General features: G+C 55.7%; 1 protein-coding gene across 5 annotated transcripts in view; it reads right to left on the bottom strand.

The window, feature by feature from the left end:
* ABR (active BCR-related) overlaps positions 1–27,547 on the bottom strand; it is a 185,980-nt gene that overhangs the window by 28,486 nt on the left and 129,947 nt on the right. For all 5 annotated transcript variants that reach the window (XM_021066125.1, XM_021066122.1, XM_021066120.1 and 2 more), the window contains 11 exon segments: positions 27,465–27,525; positions 22,860–22,912; positions 22,171–22,311; positions 20,409–20,530; positions 18,185–18,350; positions 14,206–14,328; positions 13,768–13,843; positions 13,206–13,310; positions 12,083–12,157; positions 10,465–10,562; positions 9,987–10,118 (listed from right to left, as the gene is read on the bottom strand). In XM_021066125.1, coding sequence (XP_020921784.1) covers positions 9,987–10,118; positions 10,465–10,562; positions 12,083–12,157; positions 13,206–13,310; positions 13,768–13,843; positions 14,206–14,328; positions 18,185–18,350; positions 20,409–20,530; positions 22,171–22,311; positions 22,860–22,912; positions 27,465–27,525 — 1,152 coding nt within the window.

Genomic DNA, 27,547 nt, shown 5'->3' with positions numbered 1-27,547 from the left:
ACCACCTCCTTTCTCTAGTCCTGGTATCCACACCTGGCCAACAGCTTGGACCAGACAAGTGGTCATCAATGAATTGTTTTCAAGCAGAGGAAACGCCCACCCCTTTCTTTCTAAATGAAACCTGATGCCAAAGTCTCCCCAGCCAGCTCAGAGCAGAAGCAGGGAGCAGAGGCCTCTGGCTGAAGGGCGGCTATGGGACCCCACCTACTCCCACGGCTTCTGTCCACCCTCCCTGCCTTGGGGGCACTTCAGCGCCCCCCCCCACCCCAAATGCCCCAGCCCCGAAGACTGGTCCTCCTTTCAAGGGGCTGGGCCCAGAGTAGTTCTGATGGACAGTCCCCATGACAACAGCTATTCCTCTAGAGCACAGCCACTGGCCGCAGCTCCTCCCCGCTCCAGAGGGGCAGGTGGGTGTGGAAGAGGGAGATTAGGGGCTTTTTAAGGAAACTTCCAGGTCAGAGCCCTGGATCTGAAACTCACTGTCTTATCTCTACTTTTCTCTCTGGCTGGGGAAAACTCTGGGCCTCTGATGTGCTGCTGGGCCTCCCCTTGGTGGCCTTACAACAGGATAACACTTATCTCACCCAGTCAGTCAGGCTGGTGTTTCCTGGGTCACCTTGGCCCCAAAGCCAGTGCAGGTCGGCTCTTGCTTCCAAGGGTGTGAGCGGGCGGCGCCCAGCCTTCCCCGTCCCATCCCACAGGAAGCAGGCCACCCTGGGGTGGGACCCTCACTGAGAGCCACCACTGCCCACAAAGCTCGTGCCTCAGCCAGGCTGGGCTGGGCGAGGGAGGCCGGCAGAGCCCGCCTGAGGTGTCCACTCAGCATTCATGCCGGCCTCAGCCCTCACTCAGGGCGTCCCTCGTGATTCCTCGACTACAATCTTCGCTCGGATTTTGAATAAACTGAAAAGCGGGACCATCCTAGGAGGATGAAGTCAGTGCCTCCCCCTGCGGGGAGGTCAGCGGGTCCTGGGAGCAAGAAGTATGCAGGTACCGTCACCTCCAAGGACTCATCTGCTACTCACACAGGTTCCAGTGGAAGCACTGGGAGAGGTATCCTCGCTAATTGGTGGTGGGGGGGTGCAGGTGGGCTGTGATCAAACCCGGATCTTGTTTCCGAGCCCCAGTCTCAGGGCCGGGAGAGTCCCTCTTTTGGTCCGTTCAGAGGTGGGATGTCCTTAGGGCCTGAAGGATCAGCTCCCAGGGTCCTCCCAGGATCTCTCCTACGGGCATCTGTGCATGTCTCTCCCCCCTCACAGGGGGGCACAGGCTCCACACCTGCCTGCCAGGGGGGCATCCTGCACGGGGCAGTGGAGAGGAGCCTCTGTCTGCTTCCTACCCAACACTTCCTGTCTCCAGAACCCGCTGGGCTGAGCCCAGGCCCCCCACACCAGGAAGAGCTGGGTGATGGTGGCTGAGCAGCAAGTTAGAGAAAGTCTTCGGACAGCAGGGCGGGGCGGGCCCTCCCCTCCCTTGGGATCCTGCCCCTGGTTTCCCCACATCCCACTGCGCACTCCTCTCTCCAACTATAACTGAGCCCTGAAGAAGGCGGCAGGGGAGGCCGCGGACAACGAGTGGGTCTGAAAGAGCTGGGGTGGGCGGGGCCAACACGGGCTCTAGTCACCTGGGCCCTGGAAGGAGGGGGTGTCACATGGGGGTAGCAGAGGCAGTACAGGTGTGCTCCCCAGTCCTTGCCCACATGCCACTGGGCTGCCACAGCGGTGACGATGGCAGCAAAGGGAAGAGCCCCATGTGGATCTGGTGAGAGCAGCAGGCAGCACGGATGTAAACATGAACTCTAGAGGCCGGCGCTTCCCCTGGACCACATACCCAGCCCGGCTGCGGGCGGGGGCAGGGGTGGGGTTCCTCTCCCAGGGGAGAGGCTGGAAAGCCACACGGCATGGCCACTGCGGTGTCCCAGGGCATGGAGCTGCCTAGGGCTGTAAGGTGCCAGGGTAGCGGTTAGAGGCTGAAATGAAAGGGAAAAGCTCTCTGGCCAGCCCCAGAGACCGAGGTTTTCTCACAGCCACGCCCCCATGCCAGTTAAACCCAGTCACTTCCAGGGGCCAGGGTCTGGCTATGGTCAGAGTGACTTGGGAGGATGCCTGGAAGAAGGTGTCAAGGATCCACAGTAATACCCCTCTGTCATTTCAGCCAGGGAGGGGCCTGGGCACCTCCTGGCACCAGCCATGAGGAACCAGAGCAGCAGGGGCTCGAGGTCAACCAGGACAGCACCCTGGAGCCCAAGACCCAGGGCAATAAAGCTGGCACACCTGACTCTCAGGCAGAGTCAAATGGGGGCAAGAGATCCCTCAGGGGTCAGAGGGAGGGACCTGGGGTCGGGGAGCCCTTGACTCCTGCCCTAGCAGGCTCCTGACCTAGCAGGCTCCTGACCCATGCTCACTCCAAATTCCCTCCTGCTCTGCAAAGTAACTGAAACCAGGAGCAGCTCCTGCCGACAATGGCCCCTTGTTCCCAGCTCCTCACTGGCTCCACACCCTGGGCCTGACCATACCAGGCCAAGTGGAGCACAGCTCTGAGGGCGACGAACCTGAAGCTGCTCGGCCTGGGGGGCACAGCACGGAAACCTCAGGATGGCAGGCAGTGGGGGCCCCAACCCTGACCTCTCACCCACTCTGAGGTCAGTTCACCAAAGCCACTGTGACTCCACCGGCATAAGAAAACAGACGTGGCCTCAGCCACCCTAAGGCCCAAACACAGGAGACCCTGGCCCACTTGTTGCCTAGCCTTTGGGAGGGGGGTGCTTGACAAGCCACAGCCAGAATCCCTGCAGGGAGGCGGAGGACAGTGGTCTTGGACCTGCCAGCCTCATAACTAGACGAGGACCGACTCTGCGCCAAGCCCTGTGCTGAGGGCCTCACGGACTTTCCCACTCAGTTCCCTTTACAGCGGACCTTGCGGATAAGGAACCCGGGGCTCAGAGAGGGAAAGTCACTTACTGTCTTCTCCCGACTGGTGAAGAGAGAAGGCCGGACTGGAGCCCAGATCTCTCTGACCTCAAAGCCCCCTCGACACTGACTAAACGATCATAGTACTCTTTACTGCGGGGGCAGGTCCTGTTCCTTCTCTGCATCCGCGGCACAGGGCCTGCCACTAAGAGGGAGCTCAACAAACAGAAATGTGTGAAAAAACTCGCACAAGCGTGCATGTGCATGGACCAGCCCTTTAAGGGACATCTCATCCTTTGAGACTCACAAAAAGCCCACGAGGAAGGCAGAGTGGGAAGAATTATCCCCATTTAACAGATGAAGAAACGGAGGCCCCTGGAGGTCAAGGGACCAGATACAGAACCTCAGCCCAGTCTTCTCCCTACAGCGTCAGGTAAGTGCACACCCCTCTCCTCTCAAGCTCTCCAAACTGCTGACCGAGGGGAGGGCTAACGAGTTAGGAAGGGAGGGCCAAGGAGGCAGGGCTGCCCAACCTGAGGGACAGAGAGCTGCTGGGGCAACTGTCTCCTTCAACTAGAAGAGGCTAAAGGGGGGTTCCCGTTGTGGCTCAGTGGTAACAAATCCGACTAGCATCCATGAGGATGCGGGTTTCATCCTTGGCCTCGATCAGTGGGTTAAGGATCTGGCACTGCTGTGAGCTATGGGGTAGGTCGCAGATGCAGCTCAGATCTGGCATTGGGGTGGCCGTGGTGTAGGCCGGCAGCTGTAGCCCCGATTAGACCCCTAGCCTGGGAACCTCCATATGCCGTGGGTACGGCCCTAAAAAGACAAAAGACAAAAGACAAAAAAAAAAAAAAAAGAAAGTCTAAGACGGCAACAACCCAAATGTCCACTGATGAGACTCGTGGTTGCCGAGGGGGATGGATGGGGAACTTGGGGTTAACAGATGCAGACTATGGCCTTTGGAACAGATAAGCAATGAGATCCTGCTGTGTAGCACTGGAAACTATATCTAGTCACTTATAATGGAGCATGATAATGCGAGAAAAAAGAATCTATACACGTATGTCTAACTGGGCCACCATGCTGTACAGTAAAAAAAACTGACAGAACACTGTAAACCAGTTATGATGGAAAAAATAAAAATTATATATATATATAAAAACAAATGCCCATTGCTGAATGAATGGGTAAACAAAATGCAGTCTGTACATATAACATGATTTGGCCTTAAAAGGAAGGAATTTCTGACACACGCTGCTATAGCACATAGATGGACTCTAAAGACACTTGGCTAAGTGAGGTACGCCAGTCACCGAAGGACAAATGCTTGTAGGAGTCCGCTCACACGAGGCACCTAGAATCATCAGATTCATAGACAGTAGGATGCTGGTTGCCAGGGGTGGGAAGGAGGAATGGAAATTTACTGTTTAACGGCTATGGAGCTTCTTTTTTTTTTTTTTTTTTTTTTTTTTTGGTCTTTTCTAGGGCTGCTTCCAAGGCACATGGAGATTCCCAGGCCAGGGGTCCAATCGGAGCTGTAGCCACCGGCCTACGCCAGAGCCACAGCAACTCGGGATCTGAGCCGCGTCTGCAACCTACACCACAGCCCACGGCAATGCCAGATTGTCAACCCACTGAGCAAGGCCAGGGATTGAACCCACAACCTCATGGTTCCTAGTTGGATTCGCTAACCACTGCGCCACGATGGGAACTCCGGCTATGGAGCTTCTGTTTGGGAAGATGAAAAGCTCTGGAGATGGATGGTAGTGACGGCTGCACAACAACAAGGTGAATGTACTTAGTTAATGCCGTCGAACTGGACACCTAAAAATTATTAAAACTGGAAATTTCACAGCACATGTGTTTTACCACAGTGGAACAAAAAAGTAAGAGGGTCCAGCTATTGTCACATGGGCCCATCTGGGCTCTGAGAACACTCCCAGTCCTGAAGGCAGGGGACTGGCCTCATGACCTGCTCCTGAGCAGCATTTAGATAGCTCTGACGCCTCCCAAGCTTCCAAGTGGCCAGGTCAAGAATGTCAGAGAAATAACCCTCCTCTCCCCGTCAGACTCAGGCTCCAAGTTCCAGATGGGAAGAGGACAGAGGGCGAGGCTCCCATCAGGCCTGAATGTTGCAATGGGGGTATGTGTGTCAGGGAGGAGTCACCACCCCAGGCATCAGGACAGCTAGAGCTTCCTTCTTGGCCTGGAACCCTGCCCCTTCTTACCCAGGGTCTTGAGCTCTTCTTTGCCCAGGGAGGGTCACCTCGGCTGGCTCACAGAAAGCGTACCTGACTCTCATGGGGGGTGGGGGCGGAGGGGTAGGTGGGATGGACAGAGCCCAAGATGGGGGGCTGTCCCCAAGGCCTGTGGCTGAGCTGGGGAATGGGGGAATGGGGCAGGAAGGGGATCCAAAGTCTCAGACCCCTCTCTGGTCTCAGGGAAGTGGCAAGAACTGAGCTGTGAGGTCCTGGGGGAACCCAGAAGAACGCTCCCCTCTGGCCCAGCCAGTCAACAAGAGCTGGATCCTGGGAATATGCTAATCAGCCAGTGAGTAGGTCCCAGTTGGGGACAGCACATCTGGAGCCGGGAGCAGCATGGTTGGAAATAGACTGGGATAAACATAGCAGAGTCTCCTGGGGCCACGGAGTCCAGGCAGAGGAAGGGGGGGCCTCCTGGCTGAGGGGTTCCTGCGCTGGGCAGGGCCGGGGCAGCAAGGAGGCGGCAGGCAGGGCGGGGGTGGAATGGGGGGGGGCCGGTCGGGATGAAGAAGCCGGGAAGGAAGGGGGGCTCCCGGCCCTGGAAGAGGAAGAGTACGCCAAGCTGATGGGATCTTCCGCTAGATTTGCCGTGTTACAGTGACAAAGGGCAGAACCCCGAGAGTCACAAGTCAGCCTCCGCTCATTCACTCATGTGTCAACAGGTGACCAGGCACGACCCACCTGGGATCGCCCTGAATCGGGAGCCTTTGCTCAGCCACCGAGCCGTGTGAATGGCCATGTCGCCCACTCTTTCTGGTCCCAGCTTTCCCCACCCCCAGGAGCAGGACTGGATGAAATGCCCCCCCGGCCCAACCCCAGGAATCTTTCTGGCCAAAACCCTGTCGATCCTTCTTCTTTCATTCATTCCTCCAGCCTCCTGCCTTGCTCACAGCCCCTCCGGCTCAGGGCGGCGGAGCCTTCATTTCCCGGGACACTCCCTGTGCATTCCTGCCTCCGTGCCCTTGGCCACGAGGGCTCTTCCCCCAAATGCCCACCCCACTCCTTTCTGCTGATCTGCCTGCCCACCTTGCTAGAATAACAGAGCCTCAAAATGGCAATTAACATGCTGGCCATTCTGTAAAATGATTTTTCCGAGGCATTTTTGACAATGTAACAAAAATGGTAATTATAAAGACCACATACCGCACTGGAAAAAAAGGGGAGGTTTGTGATAATATTACGTGAAAATAGAAAAAAAAAAGACAAACTACACACCATGATTAAAACCATAGAGAACTCTGTACAGCCGGGGAAGGGAGAGGGCACAAAGTCAAATGACTGCTCCAGAGGAGTGGGGGTAGGGATGGTTTCCGATTATGTTTCAAGTCTCTCTATTATTATTGCGATTCTCTTTCTACTATAAACCCTGCTTTTGGAAGTCAAAAAACCCGGTGCTCTCAAGTCCCTTTACTCCACCTCCTCCTGGAAGCCTCCCGAGCTCCAGCCCAGGACATCTTTCCTTGTTTGAATTCCTGCAGCACAAGTTTCCATCATCCTAGGCAGGGGACCCACAGGAGACAGGAGAGCCGCTGGGGAGGGCAAGGTGGGCGCCGCTTCCAGCCCGGGCTCTCCTGGCCTTGGGCAGGTTACCCGACCCTTGCGTGCCTCAGCTTTCTCGTCTTTAAAACTGTGACCGCTTTCCTACTCTGGAGGGTGTTGTGAAGATCCCCTGAGCAAGAGCCCCGTGCAGGGCTCACAGAAAGTTCTCTGATGTGACCACCCTCCCCTTCATCCCCATCAGCATCGCTGTCACTGTCACTGTCCTGCCTTGTTCTCCAGCAGGCTGGCCTACACTGGCATGTCTTTCCAAGCTGGCAGCAGCTTCCTCGAGGCCAGGCCCCACACCTCGGGATGGCCAGCCCATGCCAGGCACGCTGCACAAGCAGGGGAAGCCCCAGCCTGGCCCTCTCCCATGCTCACTCATTCTGCACCTTCCAGAATCTCAGGCAGAAATGTCCCCCGCCTGGAGTGAGAGGCCTCTGGACAATGGAAGCCTGTGGCTCACCGTGTGCCGTAAAGCGGGGTGCTGGGGTGGAAAGTCACCCCAGCTCCTTCTCCAGGACACCAGTCGGGCAACGCGCATCACCCAGGCTGCAGGCCTGGGGCACAGGGTCACAGCACCGAGGAGCGAGCAGAGTCTGCCCCACACACTGTCAGCAGAGGCGCTGGGGCCGTGGTGTCCTCCTGCATAACACGGGGAGAGCACGGCCATCCAGCTCCTCGCAGAGCTGTTGCAAGGGTCATGGGAGAACACTTGGGAACCAGCCTCCAAGGGTGTAAGTGCTGGACACACATGTTGGTGATAGCGCTGCCACTTGTCTGTCACTAAATGCTTCCCTCTCCTCACCCGCGGCCTGCCGCTCCAGAGTCCCTGCCCAGCCCACTCCCTGCATCAGGCCAACCCAGAAAGGGCTTCTCACTTTGCAGCAAATGCCTGGGCTTAGGAAATGGGGTCCCTTGCTACTCTCTGAATGGGCTGAGCAAGGGGGGCTGAGAAAGAAGTGGGGGCAACAGGGTGGGCCTTCTGCCCCTGCCTTTCCTTTAGGTCACCTGAATGTCCCCAAGGACTCGGCCCCTACTAGGAGGTCACGGTTGGCTGTGCCCCCCCCTCCACTCCCGCCTGGCGCCTGCTGGAGGGGAGTAGGACTGAGAGCCAGAGGCTGGTGCCAATTCCCTTCCTCGGACACGTGGCGGGAAGGGCGGTGGGAGTGCACTGTGGGAACAGACCGTTCCGTGGCTCCGTGGGGCCAGACCACGTGGGACTGGCTCCATGCAGGCCCTCCGACCCAGCCTGGTCATCCTGGGTGGACTTTACAGGGCATGGCACCCCACCCACCCACCCATAGGACCGGGGGCAAGAGGGCTCCGCAGCTGAGGACGGAGGGTGAGCTTGGGGGGCCGAGGGCCTCCAGAGGACACTGGCTCCGAACTGGCCGCTCACAGGCCCAGGTCAGCTGGCAGCAGGAAGGTTTGTGTTTCTTTTAATATCAACTCCCAGGCATTTAACATTCCTCGAAGCTTAAACACAGAAACATTTCCCTTACCAGACTGCTTTCTGCTCTGCCAAACATAACCTGGCTTCCTCCCCTTCCCCCACGGCCTCCATCTGCTTCTGTCTCCAAGATGTATGATTTATGGTGTTTCCCCTGGGGCCTGTACAGCTGACAGCACCGAGAAGCAGGGAAGCAACAGGGCTGCAAGGCTGGGTGGGGACAAGGCCATCGAGCCCTGGAATCTGGGATCTGGGGGGTTGGCACCCAGGGTGCACCCCTAGCTGGCTGCCCAGGACACCCTTTCTAACTCCTCCATTCCACACCCACCAGCAGCCCGGGGGAGGAGGGCAGAAGGCCACCAGTGGCCCAGGCTTTCCGGGTAGGTACTGCTGGGGCTGGACGGGCCAGACCAGGGCTGTGGGGGCAGGACCCCTGCTCTTACCCCTGCAGGAAGCAGGTTCCTGGGACTAAATCTGAGCTCCCTCTCATCAGCTCCCATTTCCTAAATAATGAAGGACCAGCTCGTGGTTGCTTGGCAGCACCGTCTCCCTGGCGACAGTGCTGAAGAGTGAGGTGCAGGTCCCACGGTGTTAGGAAGGGATGTGCTTAGGAACATGGGGTGACACGAGGCAGATGGCTGGGCCCCCACCACATGGCGCCACCTCCCTTGTTCAAACCCAGGTGCCTGAGAAAGGGTGGGAGGCAGAAGGCCCACACAAGTCCCCAAGGTGGCACTGCCACCAGGGACGCCCAGCCAAGAGTCAGACACCAAACTCTGCAGCCTCTATAGTGTATCAGAGAACAAACAGTTCCTGCGAAAAAGCATCATTCAGCTCCCTGTGCCCAGATTACATCTGGGGCAACTGTTAAGATGCCCAGGGCACCTGACGCTCGTGGCTCAATCTCAGGTCATGCCAGTTACTGTTTCCCTTGATGGCATGGTCCAAGAAGCCACACCCTGACGAGGCCACTTGCGTCATAAGCATGAAGCCACACAAGGCGCCAGATGGAGCGTGGATGGCTCCACACCGAATTTCCCCCCTCCAGGGTGGCATCCCCTTGAGAGGTAAGTGGAGAGCAGCCATCTTCAAAACTGGCAGAATTTCCTAAGACACAGGCTACAAACAAAGCCTTTTCCCCTACATTCATTTATGAGGCACCAAGAAATGCAGCCAAGGGATTGAACCTGCACCACAGCAGTGACCATGCCAGATCCTTAAACCACTGTGCCACCTGGGAACTCCTGAGCCAGGCATACTCTTAACCTGACTCAGACCTGCCTCTGCTTGTACCCACAGAACCCACCCTCAGCCAGTCAACCTCTGGCACAGGGGAGTAAGGCCCAGCAGCCCAGCTGGATCCCAAGCCTCTCCAGTCCAGTGGCAAATGCTTGAGAAAGGCTCCATTCCAGTAGCAGACACCGCTAATCCAAGCCAGCACTCACGGATACAGCCTCAGAATCCCTCTTAACACACTGTTCCTAGAAAAAGCCACCAGTCGGCTAGCGAGGCGATGTGAGAACAGAGGTAGCTGTCATCCTTCCAGCTCTCCGTGCAGGAGTGTGGATGATCCATCTGAACCGCATGTGGACGCCCAGGGAACCGGGCATACATGGGCTTCTAGGGCTAGAGCGAGGCACCATCCCCAGGAGGGGGCAATGACCACCTCAGGAACTCTTCTCAAAGCAGCTTTGAACCCACGTCACCAAAGGCCCATCGCTTGGACCAAGAAGGTGGATGAGAAGGACCTTCCCAACTGGCACGGCCGCCCGGCAGCTCCCCAAGCCTTGCCTTGGTGCCCTGGCTGCTCCTGGCTCTCACCTGGATCTGCCCTTTGCCCATGATCTTGTCCACGATCTCGTTGTTGTCCTTGTTGACCTTGGTCTTGTCATAGCACTTCTCGTAGCACAGGATCCTCAGGGACTGAGAGCCCTCCAGCTCAATCTCGAACTCCTGGGGGAGATGGGACAGGATCCTGAACCTCTGAAGCTAACCTGCTTCCTGGCAGGTGTGGGCCCCACCTTTGCAAGGGTGAGAGGGGGTGAGGCGGGCCTGTGAGGACCACAGCATGAGGCAGGGAGCAGCCTCCTGCTTTCCAGAGCTCTAGGGGCTTCCGGGTCACTGATGGAGTGTGGGGCCAGAGCCGAAACCCCGTTCTAGACATGAACACGAGATCAGGAACCAGATGAACAGGGAGGCCATGACAGGGGGTCAGAGCGATGGGGCCACTGGGAATGGGGTGGGCACGGTCGGGGACAAGCTCTGAGGTCCATGCGGGGATGCCGGCCCCTCCACTCACCTCGTCCCACTTGGGCTCTGTTGTGTCCCGGAACACCCTGGTTTTGGCTTTGCTGACAAAGTAGCCAAAGGAATCCACTTCCAGGGTACAGTACAGGTCTGCAGGGGACAGGAAGAGACCACAATGAGGGGGGCCTGAGGCTCAGGAACCCAGGAGGGAACGGGGGATAACCCATTGGTCCCCTCACCATCCTCATGTGGTGGCACCTGCTGCCCTCCTGCCCACAGCCCAGTGGGTTCTGGCCCCTTCCCACTTCTCTGCCCCCTCCTTACATGGCTCTGCCCTTCCCCGCCTCACACACTGCCCTCGCCCTCCAGCCCTGCCGGCCTCCTCCCGCCACTGTGCCCAGCTGCTCCCACCCTGGGGCCCCTTCAGTCCCTTCGTCCCGTTCTTGGCTGGGCGCCTCACCACTGAGGCCTCCCACCAAGGTCTTCACCCACTGACAAGGAGCCACCCTCCCCCACCCGAGGTCCCATGAAAGGGGTGTCCCTGGCATTGCAGGCGGGAGTCCTGGGAAGCACCTGGCTTCTGGGTGCTGAAAGTCTAGAGCGACCCCAGTCACTGTGACAACCAAAAGTGCCCCCCACCCCTCCCAGGCCAAAAGCTCTGTTTGTTTTCTGCAAAGCCTTTAACGGAAGTTGTCTCTTCTGCTGCAGGTCGACTGTCTCCCTTGCTTCCACTACATCCGCACCGCGCAGGTGGAAGCCTTGTTTTCCCAGCCGCCGGTGCACCCCTGCACCAAGAATGGGGCTTGTACAGAGGAGGTGCGCAGGGAACGATTGTGGGATGAGTGGATGAAGCTCTTAGCACCCCCCAAAGTGCTTCGGGAACAAGGTGGTGGAGGCCGGGGGGTGGGAGAGGAGAGGCAGGGACTCAGCCTCCATAGTAGATGTTTATTGAATGACAGTTTGTGAGCCAGTGGTGCACGCCAGGGAGAGACGCAAAGGGCAGATCTCACCCACCAGTGGGAAGGGAAGGGGCAAGGAGGGAGGCGGCGGGAGCCCCTGGTTTCTAATCCTATATGATGTGAAATCCTTTTAACTCTCTGTGACTCCGTTTTCTCATCCTGAAGATAGGAAGAAACTATCAGCTAAGTGACTAACAAATTCTTATGGGGAGAAAAATGAGAAAAAAATGTAACTGTATCTTGTGAAATATTAGAAACACCAGATTTAGACGGCAATTAAGGGAGAAAAATAAATGCATATGGCAATGCGTTGGCACAAATAGGTTATATTTCAGCCTGCTCTTAGGTCAACATTAACAAGTGTGATTGCCTTTTATGGAGGAAAAAGGCTGAGGCTCAGAGAGGTTAGGACACTTGCCCAAGGTCACACAGCTTGTGATCGGCAGATGTGGGACTGGAGCCCACTATTTCTGATACCTGGGGGTCTGGGAGGGCTTGCGGAAGAGCAGACCTTGGAGACACGGGCAAGGTGATTCCGTGCCAAGGAGATGGCTCCTGGCCTTTGGGGGAACACTGCATATCTCACAGCAGCTGGCAGGGCCCCAGGCTGGGCAGACCAGAGCAGAGCAGGAGGCCCTAGGCAATGGGTCCATGGAGAATTTCTGAGAAAGGATGAACAAGGGCCACCCAGCCTCGTCCTGGGGCACTTACTGGCTGACTGCTTAAACCCCTTGGCGGAGTGGACGATGACATGCAGGAAGCCATAGAGTCCTGGAGACTCGTCGTCTGCAAGAGAGAAAAGCCCCCAGGAGAGGCTGATGAGAGGCCTGCATTTTGCCCTTCTCACTACAGGCTGATTGGATGCAGAAAGGGTGTGAAGCCGTCTGAGCCTCGGTATGACAGCGCCACCTGGTGGCTGGATGAAGAACTTTTCATAGTCCAGGGCTTCCTGGACTGAGCTGGTGCCCCATCTCCCTCCACTCAGCCTGGCAGCCAGTCCACACTCCCTCCCGGGCCAGGGATCTCATCCCATTCCCCAAGGGGCACCTTCCCACCCCCTCTGAAGCCTGCCTAACCCATGGCTGTCCCCCTCAGTCCAGTCTTCCAAAGTGGAAAGTAACCCATCTAAGCCACCCGGTGCCAAAGAGAAGGTCCAGCTCTGCACTGGCACCGGGGGTGGGGTGGGGGGCAGGGCCGGTGGCGGAGGGATGACCTCCACCTGTGGAGGAGAGCTTGCCTTCAAACCCCTTCCTAGCCCCCGTGGCAGCCAGATCCCATCCACTCTAGGCCAGTTTCCAGCCCCGGCACAGCTCTCCCCTGCTCATAGGTTCCTCAGCTTGAACAACAGGCTCCTCAGCTTGAGCAACACGCTCCCCTGCTTGGCTTTCAAGGCCTCTTAAGACCTAATCCTTGGGAACACCTAGCCTTCTTTTTCTTTCTTTCTTCTTTTTTTTTTTTAGGGATGCAACCTTGGCATACGGAAGTTCCCAGGCTAGGGGTCAAATCAGAGCTGTAGCTGCTGGCCTACACCACAGCCACAGCAATGCCTGCAACCTACACCAGAGCTCGCAGCAACACCGATCCTTAGCGCACTGAGCGAGGCCAGTGGGAACGTCCTCTGGCCTTCTTTTTCATATGCTTCTCTAATCCACCTACCTGCCCCTCCACCCCCACACTGCCCCAGGCTTCAGTCTTCCGCTTCTGCAAACTGACAACTTCACGAACACACTAAGCCATTTGTAGCTGAGTGTTGGGCTGGGTCTCTGCAAGCCCACAGCAGGGCCACGGGGGGCTTAGACCTGCGGACTGAGCAGTCTCGGGTTCCAGATCTTACCATCTTTATTGCTGGTGACAGGAATGTTGTGCACTGTCCGAAGTTTGAAACAGGATCCCGTGAGCACCTGGAGCTCCACAGAGCTCAGGACAAAGGCCTGGAGATCTGGAGGCAGAGCCGGAGAGAGGGAACATCACTGCGGGTCCCCTAGGACCTACTGCTCTTCCTTAGGGGCTAGTGCAGGAAGAAAGCTTAGCTCCAGAGTTGGTCACTGGAAGGGAGGGAAAGTAGACACACACGCGGGGACAGGCGTGGGTGCTGCCAGCGGGCTAAGAATGGGAGAATCTGACCAGAGAGCTTCCTGAATGTGTGCATGAAATAGCGAGAGCAAGAAAGAGACAGACAACCCTGGGCTCTGGGTTCAGTCCTCCTGCTAGTTCACTGTATGCCTTAAGCGAATCACTTGAAATCTTTGGGTCTCAATTGATCAGTAACATCAACTAAATGCCACCTGCTCTGGCACTAAAGAGGAGATATGGGACATAAAAGTGCTTGGAAATGTAAGAGGCACTGTTGCCATGGACACCGTCAGGGCAGTGTCGAGTTGGGGACAGGACTTTACCTTTCTTCTGTAGTTTCTGAATTGCTTCTCTCCACTCTGACCTCTCGTAGTCCGAGGACAGGAGGAACAGGTAGCTCTGAAAGAGGAGATGAGAATTCAGCAGGGAGACGGTAGTCAGGCCAAGCACACTGCTGGATTCTGGGGCCACCAACGAAGCTCCTTCTTACCCAGGCACCCCTAGGCTTGGAGAAGAAGGCAGCTGGAAGGCCTTCCTAGGAAGCCTGGGGAAAGGAGTGGCAGTGCCAGTAATGGTCAGCAGAGGGCACCAGCTCCCCACCAGCAGGGAGAGGGAGCCCAGGGCCGGAGCCACAGCAGCCTCCTTGGGAACTGGGGGCCTGAGTCCCTGATTTCCATTTGCCAGGGCCAAGAGCTATGGACAGTAAGCAGCCACAGACCGAGGAAGAGGGCAGTTTCTGTCCCATCCCCACCCTTCCTGACCTTTCCATTGCGATTGTGGATCCGAAACGGGATTGTGGGGGAATTGAGCAGCAGCAAGAACTCATTCTCAAACATCTTCTTTTTCAGGCGCTCGATGGCCCGGCTCTGTCCTTTGTTGGCTTTCTGCAGGGAACAGAGGGCACAGGCAGTCCTCAGACTTCTCACCCTGTAGCTCTCCATCCATCATCCCCTGAGTAGTCACCATTTTTTCCCCTTTTCTATATTTTATGATGATTTGCTATTTTGGGGGGGCCTCACTGGCCACAGAGAAAACTGCCTCTCTCAGGAGATGCTAATTCCTGGGCTAAGGAATGCCTCCTCCACGAGTACACCTTTCAGGTGCAAAGCAATCAATCCTGAGCCCACATCCCCAACCATCTCCTTTAGCTAAGCCAGGATTTCCTCTGCCCCAAATGACCCTGGGGGGACGAGACACCACCGTTACAGCCCAGAGTCTGCTGACTGGCCAGGCCTAAGCTGTTGCCCTGCTCAGCCTTCCTTTCCTGTGGAGAAGACAGTCCAGGCCCCGGGCCATGCACACCCCACTCTCCAGGCAGGCTCGTTCTGCCTCTCGACCAAAGCCGGTGCTTCCCCGTGGGGCTCTACATGGTGAGGCATGCCCCTGTCTCTTAGAAACTAGAAGGAATAAAAATCTTCCAGTGGCATCAGCCTTCTCTGGCTTGTCACTTGGTCAGCATAAATTAAGTTCCGGGTACCCAAGGGATGCCCTGCTTAAAAACCGCAGACACCTTTCAGCATAAAGCCCCTGCCTCTGGCCTGGCACACGGGGCCTCCCACAGCTGGGTTCCAGCTCCCAGGCCCAGCCGGATACACCGCATGTATCCCCGCCCCGCCACCTCATGGTATTATTCTCTTCTTCCGACAAGCCGTTGCTTCTCAGTCAGTGTCCCTGTCTCCTCCAGTCTTTCAAGTTTATATTTTATAAAGGATCCCTTCCCTTTTATGAACCGCTATTATGCTTCATGTCTCAGTTCCAATGCCGTCCTCAAGCTCCACAGCAAGAATTCATCTCCGCAGCATTTTTTTTTTTTTACCCACTAGACTGGCAAAATTGTGACAACTGCTCACAGTTGGAGCTGTGACAGTGTGGGGGAGCAGTGACTGTGACACATGGCTGGGGGGAACATGATCGGATGCAAATTTTTCAGAGGTAAATCTGGCAATGAAATGCACAAGCCCTCTGCCCCAGACATCTCACTTGTAGCAAATCTACCAGAGAGAAACAGGAATGCAGATTAAAGAATCAGAAATAATCTAGGCGTCCCCATTGTGGCTCAGTGGTTAATGAACCTGACTGGTATCCATGAGGACACGGGTTTGAACCCTGGCCTTGCTCGGTGGGTTAAGGATCCGATGTTGCTGTGAGCTGTGGTGTTGGTCACAGACGCGGCTCAGATACAGTGTCGCTGTGGCTGTGGCTGTGGCGTAGGCCAGCAGCTGTGGCTCTGACTGGACCCCTAGCCTGGAAACTTTCATATGCAGCAGATGCGGCCCTTAAAAGACAAAACGAATAAATAAATAATCTAAATACCAAACATGTTGTGTAGTCAAGCACCAGAACAGGATGTAATTGTTAAGGATCCGATAAATTGCAAAGCAACATGTGGAGTCTAATCTCATTAAAAAATGTATATATACATGTGTCTGAAAAACACACACACACACACACACACACACACACACACACTAAGCACTGCCGAGTCAAGAAGCATACACCTAAAAGGGGTAACAGCGGGGGGTGGGTGATGAACCGTTCTACTCTATACACTTCGGTACTGTGAGCATTTCGTGTTATAGTAAGCTAGTGTTACCTTGGTGATGAGAAGAAAATGTTTAAAAATACTATTAAAAGAATAAATGGCTGCTGCTTCTGTGACTCAGAACAACACTATGCCTGACTTCCGTCATGTTCTCGTCACGGGAAGGTCTGCCTTCTAGGCTGGACAAGGAGATCTTGCGACGTGTCTGGCGCACCCCTCGGCTGGCAGCCACTGGAGTTGAGTGAGCATGGATTCAACTAAGCAGCAGGCCACGTCTGCACCCCTGGGGCAGGAGGGAAGCACAAAGCCTGCCACTCCGGGGACCCGGTGAGAAACATGGATGCAGGATGCTCCTGAGGTGGGGTGGAGGGCAGAGCCAGCTGCACAAACAGGCTCCACTGAGGCAGGGTGGGGCCTGGATGTTCGGGAGAAGGACACCTCCCAGTCAGACCCTCAGTCCCAGGACATTCCCTGGGGTTACTAGCACTGTGGTCTTCCTCTACCCTGTTCAAAGATGTCTGGGTTGAAAGGATCCTTGGAGGCCAGCTGCTCGTGTATTCCTCAGCAGTTGTTCACAAAGCACCTATTCAGGAGTTCCCATCATGGTTCAGCGGTTAACAAAGCCGACTAGTACCCATGAGGATGTGGGTTCAATCCTTGGCCTCACTCAGTAAGTTAAGGATCTGGCATTACTGAGCTGTGGTGTAGGTCACAAATGCGGCCTGGATCCAGCGTGGCTGGGGCTATGGTGTAGGCCGGCAGCTGCAGCTCCAATTCAACCCCTAACCTGGGACCCTCCAAATGCCAAGGGTGCGTCCCTAAAAAGACAAAAGAAAAAAAAAAAAAGCAAACAAAACAAAATAACAACAACAAAAACCCCAAAGCACCCATTTATTATGTTCTAAGTACTAGGGCATAGAACAGAAGAGACCAGCTCCCTCGCTAGAGTTGAATTTCTAGTGGAGATAAGAAAAAGCAGAGTGTGCTATTCTAATTCGGTACCAGTAATGCCAAGCAAAGAGGTAAAGATTAGGGACCAGGAAGCCAGCCAGCCAACCCAGACTATAGCAGATGGACATCAGGGAAGGCTCAGCAACAGAGGTGAGGCCTAAGTTGAGCCTGGATAGGTGACAAGGGGAGATTAGACCAAACAACCAAGCCCTTCCATGTCCTTCCTTCAATTCATGGGGAAGGCTCCTCCTGAGGTGTTTTCCTCTAGCCATTGTTTTCAAATATATGAATTTAAGTCTATACATTTTCCTCTAATAAGCACTTTGGCTGCATCCATGGGTTTTGGTATTTCATGCTCTCTCTCTCTCTCTCTTTTTTTTTTTTTTGGCTCTGCCTACAGGATATGGAAGTTCTCAAGCCAGAGATCGAAGTCGTGCCAGAACTGTGACCCCAGACTTAGCAGTGACAATGTCAGATCCTTAATCCACTGTGCCACCAGGGAACTCCTGTAGTGCTCTCATTTTCATGCAGGGCTAAACAGTTTGCAGTTTCCGTTTTGATTTATTCTTTACCTGAAAGTTTTAGTTTCTCAGGCATATATTTAACTATACTCTAGTCATTGATTTCTAATTTTACTGCACTGTAGTCTGTGAACATGACTAGTATGCTGTTACTTTTTTTTTTTAATACGAGATTTCCTGTGTAGGCTAATACGTGATAAATGTGAATGGTCCATGTGTGTCTGACAAGAATCTCAGTTCTCTGTCAGGACACAAGCTTCTGTGCATTTTTAGATCAACTGATATCCAAGGACTCTCTGCTTATTTATTGGCCTACTTGATCTGTCCATTTCTAAGAGGCCTCCCAGGTCCTTTCTCTCACATACACCTTGCTTCTCCCTAAGAAGGACTTTTTAATTCTCTTGTTTTCATTTTCTACAGTGTTTGAAATACACTGTTCTCCAGGAAACTTCCTGTAATTAAACCCACTACCTTTTTAGCCCTGACTCTGCAGCCTGCCCTCCATATGCTCTGTACTAATCTGCCACAGTCAGAGTCTTTGCCTGGGCCCGTATATATATCTTGAGGATTATAAAGAGAGGCCAGTCCTTCCTGCATCTGCCTCCCTTGTCAGACTCCCAAATCTTACAGCTTGCCCTCCCTCCACCTCCTTGGCACACCCAGCTTAAAGGGCCCCATAAAAACCGCCAACTTCCCTGTCCCAGACAAATGCCAGGCTCTGCTCACCTCCTTCTGAATTTCACTCTTAAGGGCAGAGATCTTCATTTTCATGTCCTCTAGCTCGTGGTCTGGGAAGGGGTGCACCTGGGGGCTGGCCTCAGACTCCTCGGGGGATGGAAACACTAGGTCAGCCAGTGGGATGTACCATTTGCAGTCATATTGCTGGTGCTTCCTGCAAACAAGTCAGAGGGAGTTGTGAGCCAGAGAGGAACGTGGATCTTCAGGGCTGAATTGCTAGAACTGAAAACCACCTGAGAGGGATTTACTGAGAACTTGTCACGGGCAAGAATGTCCCCACCCTTGAGGAACGTGATCAGAAAACACACATGGAATAATGACAGTCAGGTTCTAGGGTCAGGCAGCAGTAAGGGCTTCTGGCCCAGGATGACTGATGTTCTTAAACAGCCCAAACCTCTAGGGTCTGAGCAAGAGGAGTCTCGTGTTTTCTTATTCCCCATCCCATACTCTTCCTTCTCTTCTAACCTATCTATAATTAGCTCATATTCATTACCCTTTAGGCTAGAGATAGACTACAGATGCTATTTTGAAGGACAACTCTTATCAATAGAGGTCACACGGGGTGCTGGGTTGAGGATTATTATTATTATTTTTGTCTTTTTAGGGCTGTACCTGTGGCATGTGGAGGTTCCCAGGCTAGGGGTGGGTCTAATCGGAGCTGCAGCTTCTGGCCCTCACCACAGCCACAGCAACGCGGGATCCAAGTCGTGTGTGCGACCTACACCACAGCTCGTGGCAACATCAGATCCTTAACCCAATGATCGAGGCCAGGGATCAAACCCACATCCTCATGGATGCTAGTTGGGTTCATTAACTGCTGAGCCGTAAGGGGAACTGGGTTGAGGGTTAAAAAGCCACATCCACGTCTAATGAGAAATAGTGCTGTGGTCCATTAGTAATGTCTGCCATGGGCAACGAACTTAAGGCAGGGGTTTATATGCTTATGACTGCCACCTCCGCTTTAGAATCATCTCCTCCGGAGTTCCCGTCGTGGCACAGTGGTTAACGAATCCGACTAGGAACCATGAGGTTGAGGGTTCGGTCCCTGCCCTTGCTCAGTGGGTTAACGATCCGGCGTTGCCGTGAGCTGTGGTGTAGGTTGCAGACGTGGCTCAGATCCCGCGTTGCTGTGGCTCTGGCGTAGGCCAGTGGCTACAGCTCCGATTCAACCCCTAGCCTGGGAACCTCCATATGCCTCGGGAGCGGTCCAAGAAATAGCAACAACAACAACAAAAAGACAAAAAGACAAAAAAAATAAAATAAATAAACAAAAATAAATTAAAAAAAAAAAAAAAAGAATCATCTCCTCCTCTCACTTCCCCCAGGACTTTGGTTTGCACCTCCCTACAACACTGAGTATATGGCCTGTCTCCCCTGGAACACAGGAGGTGCTAAGGAAATGTAGGTGGAAGAATGAATAGTGGATAACATCTTCTGCTCATGACACAGAGAGACCCATAACTCTGGGTACAGAGATGGAGTTGGAAAGAAGCTTTCAAGTCAGATTAAGGTTCAAATCCCATCTCCACCACTTGCAGTTGTGCGACCCTGGGTAACCTATTTAACTTTTCTAAGCCTTTTCTCTCATCTGTGAGATGGGGATAATAATACCTACTTTGTGGAGTCATGGGGGGAGATTAGAAATAATATATTCAAAGCATTTGTCATGGCACCTGGCAGTGGCATAAGCACTCAATAAATGGTAGCAGCAGATTTAATGACTATTCACTGATTTGCAGTTAGCAAAAATTTAGAGCTGTCTAATAAAAGGAGAATGCTTAAGTAAATTATGGCACATCCACTTGTAACATCACGCAGGAAAGTAAAATGATGATTATGAAGATGAGGCAGCAACAGGGAAAATGCTTATGACGTGAAATGGAAAAAGCAGAGCCCCAAATTGGGTATTCACTCTGATTACAAGTGTATGAAAAAAACATAAGAACATTTAAAAAACTAGAAGGAAATATAGCAGCAGGAGACTGATGCTTATGTTCGGGTGGGTGACGGATTTTTTTTTCCCTGTAATTTGCCTGTATTATCTTTATAATTAAAACCATGATTTATTTTTAGAAAAAGGCTATGAAGTAAAATAAAATTAATTAATACGTTTTTTAAAAGGGAAAAAAAAATGCAGATTGCCCCAGGCTGCTGCGGGGCTCTGTGGGGGGGTAGGGTCTGGCCCCCCCCCCGCCCCCCGACACACACTCACCCCGCTGATGTCTTCTTCAGCTTGGCGCAGAGTAGGACGTCTGTGAAGAGGAAGACGTGCCGCAGCTTCCGGGAACTCTCCGACACTTCCACCAAGAAGCCGTCCTTCACCAGCTGCCGCGTCTGCGGGAGACGGCACACCCACCCCCAGCTGCTCAGGGGCAGTCAGCCCAGGCCCCAGCCTGCACCCATCCAGCTGCGGGGGTGGGGGCTCAGGGAGGGACAGTGGTGCCCGGTGGTTGAGAGCAACGGCTTTGGAGTCACGCGCATGGGCTAAATCAGATTTGCAACTTCCTGGTTGCGATGTGGAGGCAGGTTCCTTGACTTCTCTGAGCCTCAATCTTAGCATCTATAAAATGGGGGTAATGATACCCCACAAGAGGGGAGTCGCGGTGCGTGTGAAACAGCACTGTGCCTGGCCATGTAACATGGGATCAACAGGTGGCAGCTCCCCACGTTCCTGCTGCTCTCAACAGCTCACCCCTGGATGGACCCACCCGGATCCTGAATACCCTCACCCACCCCACCCCAGAAAGCCCCTAACCCTGCCTCGTTTCAGCTGAACCTTGACCTGCACACCCACTCGGGCTGGTTTACACGGCCTCTGAGTGGATTCTTCAAGCAGCCCCCAGGCGGGTGGGAGGCCCTGGGCCCCCCTCTGGGGGATCACTGGAGTGTCCTGGGGAAGCTGTTGCCGTCTCTAGCCCGGGCTCTGACTGGTCCAGAGTACTGGCTCCATGCGAACTTGCAGAGACGCTCCCGGGGCCTGCGTGCTTCTCTGGGGCTGTCAGTCTGTCCCGGGCCTCCCTATATTATACGCCACGTGACCTACACACGCTGCTCTATGTAGGTGAGCATGGAGCAAGGATATAGGGACAATGATCTGACACTGGCCGTGCTCTAAGGCTGCTGGAGATCTTTTCAGATGTCCCCAGAGTCAAAGAAACTAGTGACATTCCAGGGTTTGCAAACCAGGGCTGGCAGCTGCGTGCGCCCAGGGACGGCGCTCTCCGCCCATTAGTCACTCTCCAGAACCTGCCCCTCGTTATCTCCCTCCCCAGGAGACACTGGAGGCTCGTATGTAACAAAGAAACATAAAGCCACCCAGCCTTCACTCCTAAATGTCATTTCATCACCTCTCTTGGACAGGAAGCCCCGTATGTGGGCCAGGCTGCTGACCCATTCAGGTCACTGTCCCTCTGATTCTTCAAACTGCTTCCACTCACGGAGCTACCCCCACCTTGCCACCGAAACAGGTCCCCAGGGAGCTGGAGCTGCTGAACCCCATCCCAGTGCCCACCTGGGACAGTCTGGCCACCTGGGAGCCTCAGTCTCCTCTCCCTCAGGCTCCCCAAGCTCTCTCAGCCTGACTCATTATCTTCTAGGGGACCCTGAGGACATCATACCGCCCAGTGCGGGGGTGGGGGGTTTGCATGCAAGAACGAGCTGGCCTGAGCCCTGGCACAGGGGTTAGCACACGAGGCTTGCAGACGGTACCTCCAGCTCAAAGACCCAGTTCTGACACTTACGGCCCAGAGACCTTATGTAGGAGGCCTGGGGAGACTCTCAGGCCTCAGTTTCCTCTCTGCCCCAGTGGAATGTTAGGAAGATTAATGAGACGCCAGACTTCAAGTTGTCAGCCCAGGACCCAGAGGCCTCTCTCTGGCTGGGAATAAGGGATCCGGGCTGGAGAGTCACTGGGCACAGGGCGGCGGGTGCAGGAGGGAGCCTGGGTGCGAGGCTACAGTGGGTCCTGAGCTCACCTCCCCCTTGGGGGTTGTGACTGCAGTCCGGCGGGGGTCAATGTCCTCATTGATGCTGGACAGGAAGTTCTGTGAGATGCGGAGGGCATCCTGGAGCAGTGGGTAGTCTGGGTGGTCCACGGGGGTGTGCTTCAGTAGGTCCTGGGAAGGACGGGGTTGTCAGTTGGGGGAGCAGTGCTGGGGCTTAGTGAGAAGCATCCTTGCTAAGAGAATGCCTAGGGACCCAGACTCTAACCTGGTCATGCCTGCTAAACCTGAACTGAAGATTAGGGTCAGAGCCGCAGGGGTGAAGGCAGTGGCCCCTTTATCCCTGCTGCACTCATTACTCTTCCCTCTGGTGGCGCAGGTCAGGTGGAGTCTCATCTCCCCAAGCAGTTGGGGGAGACACTCCTCTTGTCACCTCACAGCTGCTCCAAGGACACTGGAGACCTTCAGGCCAGGGATGGGGAGGCAGCAAGCACCTGCCTCCTAGGGAGCATCTGGCCCAAAGTCAAGCTTAGGAGCCAAGCTATTTTTAGCCCTGGCCCCATCAGCACAGTCATCACTGGCCAGGCAGGTACAATCAGGGGCCAGGGACCCTCTACCCAACTCCCCAGATGTTCTTGGCGACTCTAGCGCCTGCCCACCCTAGGCTCAGCCCCCTACCCCACTCCTAACCCTCCCTGGCCATTCACGGGGGAGACACTCACATGTAGGACCAGGGTGCTCCTGGTGACCCGGTCAATGGGTTTGTAGAGCAGAGCTGTCGGGGGTGGGGAAGGAGAAAGGACAGATGAAACACAGGGAGCAGCTTGAGACCTTAGGGACCAGCCTCATCCCCCGGCCCAAAGCCCTCCGCTGCCTGGGTGCCCACTTGCAGGAGGCCAATGTGGGTTCCACAGCAATCCACACCTCCATTCTCATCCCAGGGCAGGCCAGACAACGCCAAAAGGCAGACACACAGCTCTGGTGGCCCAGGCCCCCTTCCACCCCCTCCTCCTCTCCTGTCCCAGCAGACATGATGTCTTTGAGGGCCATCCACCTCCCAGGCCTGTCCATCCCTGACCAGGCTCAAAGCAGACACAGATGCCCCTCTGTACCCTCCACGCTGAATCACACAGCCTTATCCCGAGGAGCTCCGACACGCGGGGGGGTCACCCTGGGACCCCAGAATGCAGGAAGGAGACTCTGCTTTTCCGGGGTGGCAGCCCCCCCATGCTCCATCATTCTCATGTCCCTCCGGTCCAAGGTTGGCATTGCCAGCTGGAAACTGCACGCTTCTTTCTGACCCACACAGCTGGCCTCATCTCCCTGAAGCAGACCCCCCTCCATGCCCTCAACCCCAGACAGACAAGGACAGGTTGAGGGGCAGGGGGGCACAGAAAGGCTCCACAGAAAGGCTGTGTTCTCAAGCTGAGGGGACAAAGACTTCCTAAAGGAATTCAGGTGGTGCTTCCAGTATGAGAGCCCATGAGAAGAATGGGAAACACAAGCTCAGCAGGGTCCCCACTGGCCACATCCCTCAGTGACTAGGACAGCAAATGAGGGTGGCTGGGATTCAGCAGGGACAGGTGGAAGAGGCAGCTGGCTGACCAACACTCCCCACACAGCTCCTGTGAGCAGCTGTGCCCGGCCCCTCCCAGCAAGGGCGGTTCAGCTCTGCACCTGCACCTGGACGCCTCTGTCCATGGGGCCATGACCTCTGCCCTCCTGCTAAGAGGCAGGACAATGGTCTGGGGGGAGGACCCTAGAGTGGGTATCCCACAGGCCCAGGCTGTGACAGGTCCCAGAACTGACACTCAGGCCCTAGCCAGCCACCAAACCAAAGAGTTCCCCCAAAGACCTAGAAAGAAATACCCTGCGTGTTGCTAACTGGACACCTGAGGGAACCATCTGCTGCCTGCAGGGAAGACGCAGTCTCAGTGGCGTGCCCCGAGCCTCATCTGCGGGTTGTGCTTGGCTGCCCATCAGGATCACCGGGGAGCGTGGATCCAAATGCCTGTTTCCCCCGCACCCATCAACTAACCAGCAAGCTCTGCTGGGCAGAACCCGGGCATTAGCATTTTTTAAAAGCTCCTTTGCTGACTCTTATATGTCAAGTGATGGTTGAAAACCACTGCTTTATGCAGACACACCTCCCATGTTTATTATGGGAGCCATCTCTTAACTTAGCAATTTCTAGAGACCCTCGGCATGGGCTACGGGAGCTAGGAGGGAGAGGACCAGGTCTGGGGTATCCTGGGACAGGGAGGACACAGCCCAGTTACCAGCTCAGGACAGGGCCAGTTCTGTGGCTGTCTTGGACACCCACCTGTGGCTCAGCTCATCTGCGGGGGGCAAAATCACAACCTGCGAACCCCAGACACCCAGAGAAAGCGCAGATTCAGCAGACACCTGCCAGGGCAGGCCCCCGAGTTCCAGCCCAGGGAAATCTGATACTGCAGTGTCAGCTCCCTCCACCCCTCTGTCGGGTCCCAGGAGGAAGAGGTTTCTGACTAAGCTCTGAGTTCTGCACAAATGGCAGGTTGGGTTTCAGAGGGGTTATTAATATGCCTACGGTCACCTCAAGAGTCCACTTGATTGTGGCTGTGGAGCGAGTCCGCAGGCATCAGCCCCAGGTGGGGGAGGGTCAGGCGGGAGCGAGGCCAGGGCAGGGAGAGGGCCGTGGGGCCAAGGTCAGACATGGGGGGAAGAAGGGCAGCCCTGAGGTTTGCGCACCTCATGGGACCCGCACACCTGCTTCCCCCGAAAATGCAGGGTGAAGAGCCCTCTTTCTGCCCTCACCTGCTCCAGGGCTCCAGCAGGCTGGCCTGCTTCCTCCTCTGCTTCACCCCCGCTCCCCACGCCTCACCAGGTGGCTCCTGTTTCTGGGACAGGCACCATTCATCAAGTTGCAGTGCCTGTCTCTCCCCCTCCTCCAGAAAGCCTTCCCCCGACCAGGACGTTCACAAGCCACACTCCCGGGGCCGGGAAGTCAAACCACAACATCAGCAAGCTGGTCTTGCTCTAGTTTGCCAGGCACCTACTCTGAGTTCAATGGCGCGGTTTTACATGCGCTCTTTCCTTAATCGAGAGGGAAGCAAAAGCTCGCTGGTCTTCGGGAGGATTCTGGGAAAGATTTGGCGCCAAGGAGCAGGTGAGCTGGCCTTTGCACCCCCACTGTGTTTGGCACAGCGCCCTGCAGAGTGGGCGCTCAGCAGACGGCTGTTAGGGCTGACAACTGCAGAGTGAGCCCCAAGTTGCACAGTCTCCCTGGGACCCAGAACCAGCACCCCTTGGAGGGGTGGAGAAGATTCTAAACAGTGTGGTCAGCGGGTCCTTCGCTCCCGACCCCTCACTTTGAAGCTGACTGCATCGCAGGGACCAAAGAAACCCTCAACTCCAGGTCCCAGGCCTGTGTCACTAAAACTAAGCTTCCCTTTGGGGGAGAAAGAGGAAGCAAAGAGCCGATCGCTTCCTCTTTGGAGGAGAGTTGAGACTTGACCGACTCCTAGGCCAGACCAAACAGGGGATTTCTCCTCGGATCTTGAAACAGGCCAGGTTCAAGTCCAGCTCTCCTCTTGAGCCCAGCCTGACAAAATCTGGGCTGAGGGGCGGGGCTGCAGGGCAGCCTCTGCCCAGTGGCAAGAGTTCCCACAGTTGCTCTGCTGGGACAGCCAGAGGGGGCGACCTTGGGGGCTACCTCCATCATGAGCAGTCCTCAATGCAGGACAGCAGGGCGGCCTCCGAGAAGAGCCCGGGAAACCTCAGCATCGCTCCAGCAGCAAGCTGCCACCCCCCTCTGTTCAGCCTTCAATAAGGAGCTCCAGGTTACCACGGAGATGGAAAGCAAAGTGAGGGAGAGGGGCGCAGAGACGAACGCCCCGTGGGAGGGAAGAAGGTCCTGAATCTAGCCACCTGCTGCAGCGGCTCCGAGAAGCTGGCCTGGGGGCAACACTGGACCCTTATGCCCCTGCCAAAGGCAGCTTGGGTCATTCCTAAGGCACCGCTTGCCACGGGAGGCAGGGCGCACCAGCTTCTGCACGCCGCCTTGCCTAGGCCCGTGTCCTCCTCCTCTGAGCAAGAGCGTGCCTGACAGCATGAGCCTGTCCCAGGACCCTCCTCCCGGAAGGAGCTGTAGAGGGTGCTCGGCGCGCCTTCCCACCCCCCACAGTGCGGTGGGTGTGTGACCTTCACAAGGCAGCAGCCTGCCACGCCCCCCTCGCCCACCAGCATCCACTGCTGACCTTCTGCCAAGACCTCAGTTTGAGGGTCTCCAGCGGCTAGAAACGAACCCCCTGGGAGGCACCCAATTCCGTCCTGCTCTCCCAACCCCGTCCATGCTCTCCCGCCGCCGTCACAGGGGAGAGAGTGAAGCAGCATCTGCGTGCGGAGCACACAATACCCTGGCTGCTCAACCTCCTCTCCTCTCTCTGGAAACAAAGAGACTCCCAACTTCTCCCTCCAGCCGGGGCTGGTGCCCTCCCAGTCCAAGGCACTGCTGTCCTGACCATCTGTCACTCTGCCACTGGCCCCTGCTGACCCATCTCCGGCCCCAGGGTGGCCACACCTGCAGGTCCAGGCTTGTCACTTTCACTCCTCAACAGCCTCTCCAGGAAGTTGCCCACAGCCTCTCAAGCAAAGCCACTAATTCCCCACAGATCCTTGAGGGGTACCTGGACCCTCCTCGCCTGGTCCCCCATTTCCAAGTGGCCCTGTGCCGAGGGGCCCCCAGACTTCAACTCCAGGCTGGAAGCTGGCCGGCACGGGGGTTAACACAGATCCAGCCACGTGTCCCCCTCCCTGCCTTGATGGCCAGGTCTCAGCCCCTCCAGCCAGCCCCCTGGGGTGAAGACACCACCTCCCGTGACAGGGGGGCCTGGGTTACCATAGGTGCAGTTACAGCAGAAGCGAATGATGAGGAGAATTTCCATGGCAGCCTCCGTCCCCGCGGCAGGAGCGTGCGGCCATCGCTCCCGGCTCCCCAGATCCCATCAGCAGCCCGGCCACCCAGCCACCTTCCCGGCTGCCTGCCGCTGCACAGCCTCCAGAATCCAGCAGCCGCTTCTGAGTGCTCCTCTAGCAAGGGGGCGGGGGGCGGGGAGGGCGGCGCGTGGAGGGGGAGGAGGAGGAGGAGGAGGGAGCGAGCCGCCTGCTGGCATCCTGAGGAGGAGCACGTTTGTAGCTGGCCAGCTGCCTGGGGACAGAGGCTGGCTTCCTCGCATGCACGCGCTCACACACTCGCACGTGCGCGTGCACACACGCAAGCAGGGCCCCGGAGTCCGCAAAGCCAGACAAAGGAAGGTGACTGCAATCCAACCCGTTCCCCAAAGTACCTTCCATTGTGACTGACGTGTGGCTGTCCTTGGAGTCCTTGGGACCTTTCACTTTGAGTTCCTGCCAAACAGAGGAGAGGAAT

The sequence above is a fragment of the Sus scrofa genome, chromosome 12 (genome assembly GCF_000003025.6).
Source record: "Sus scrofa isolate TJ Tabasco breed Duroc chromosome 12, Sscrofa11.1, whole genome shotgun sequence".
NCBI classification, from domain to species: domain Eukaryota; kingdom Metazoa; phylum Chordata; class Mammalia; order Artiodactyla; family Suidae; genus Sus; species Sus scrofa.
This window is presented reverse-complemented; position numbering and strand designations above follow the sequence as displayed.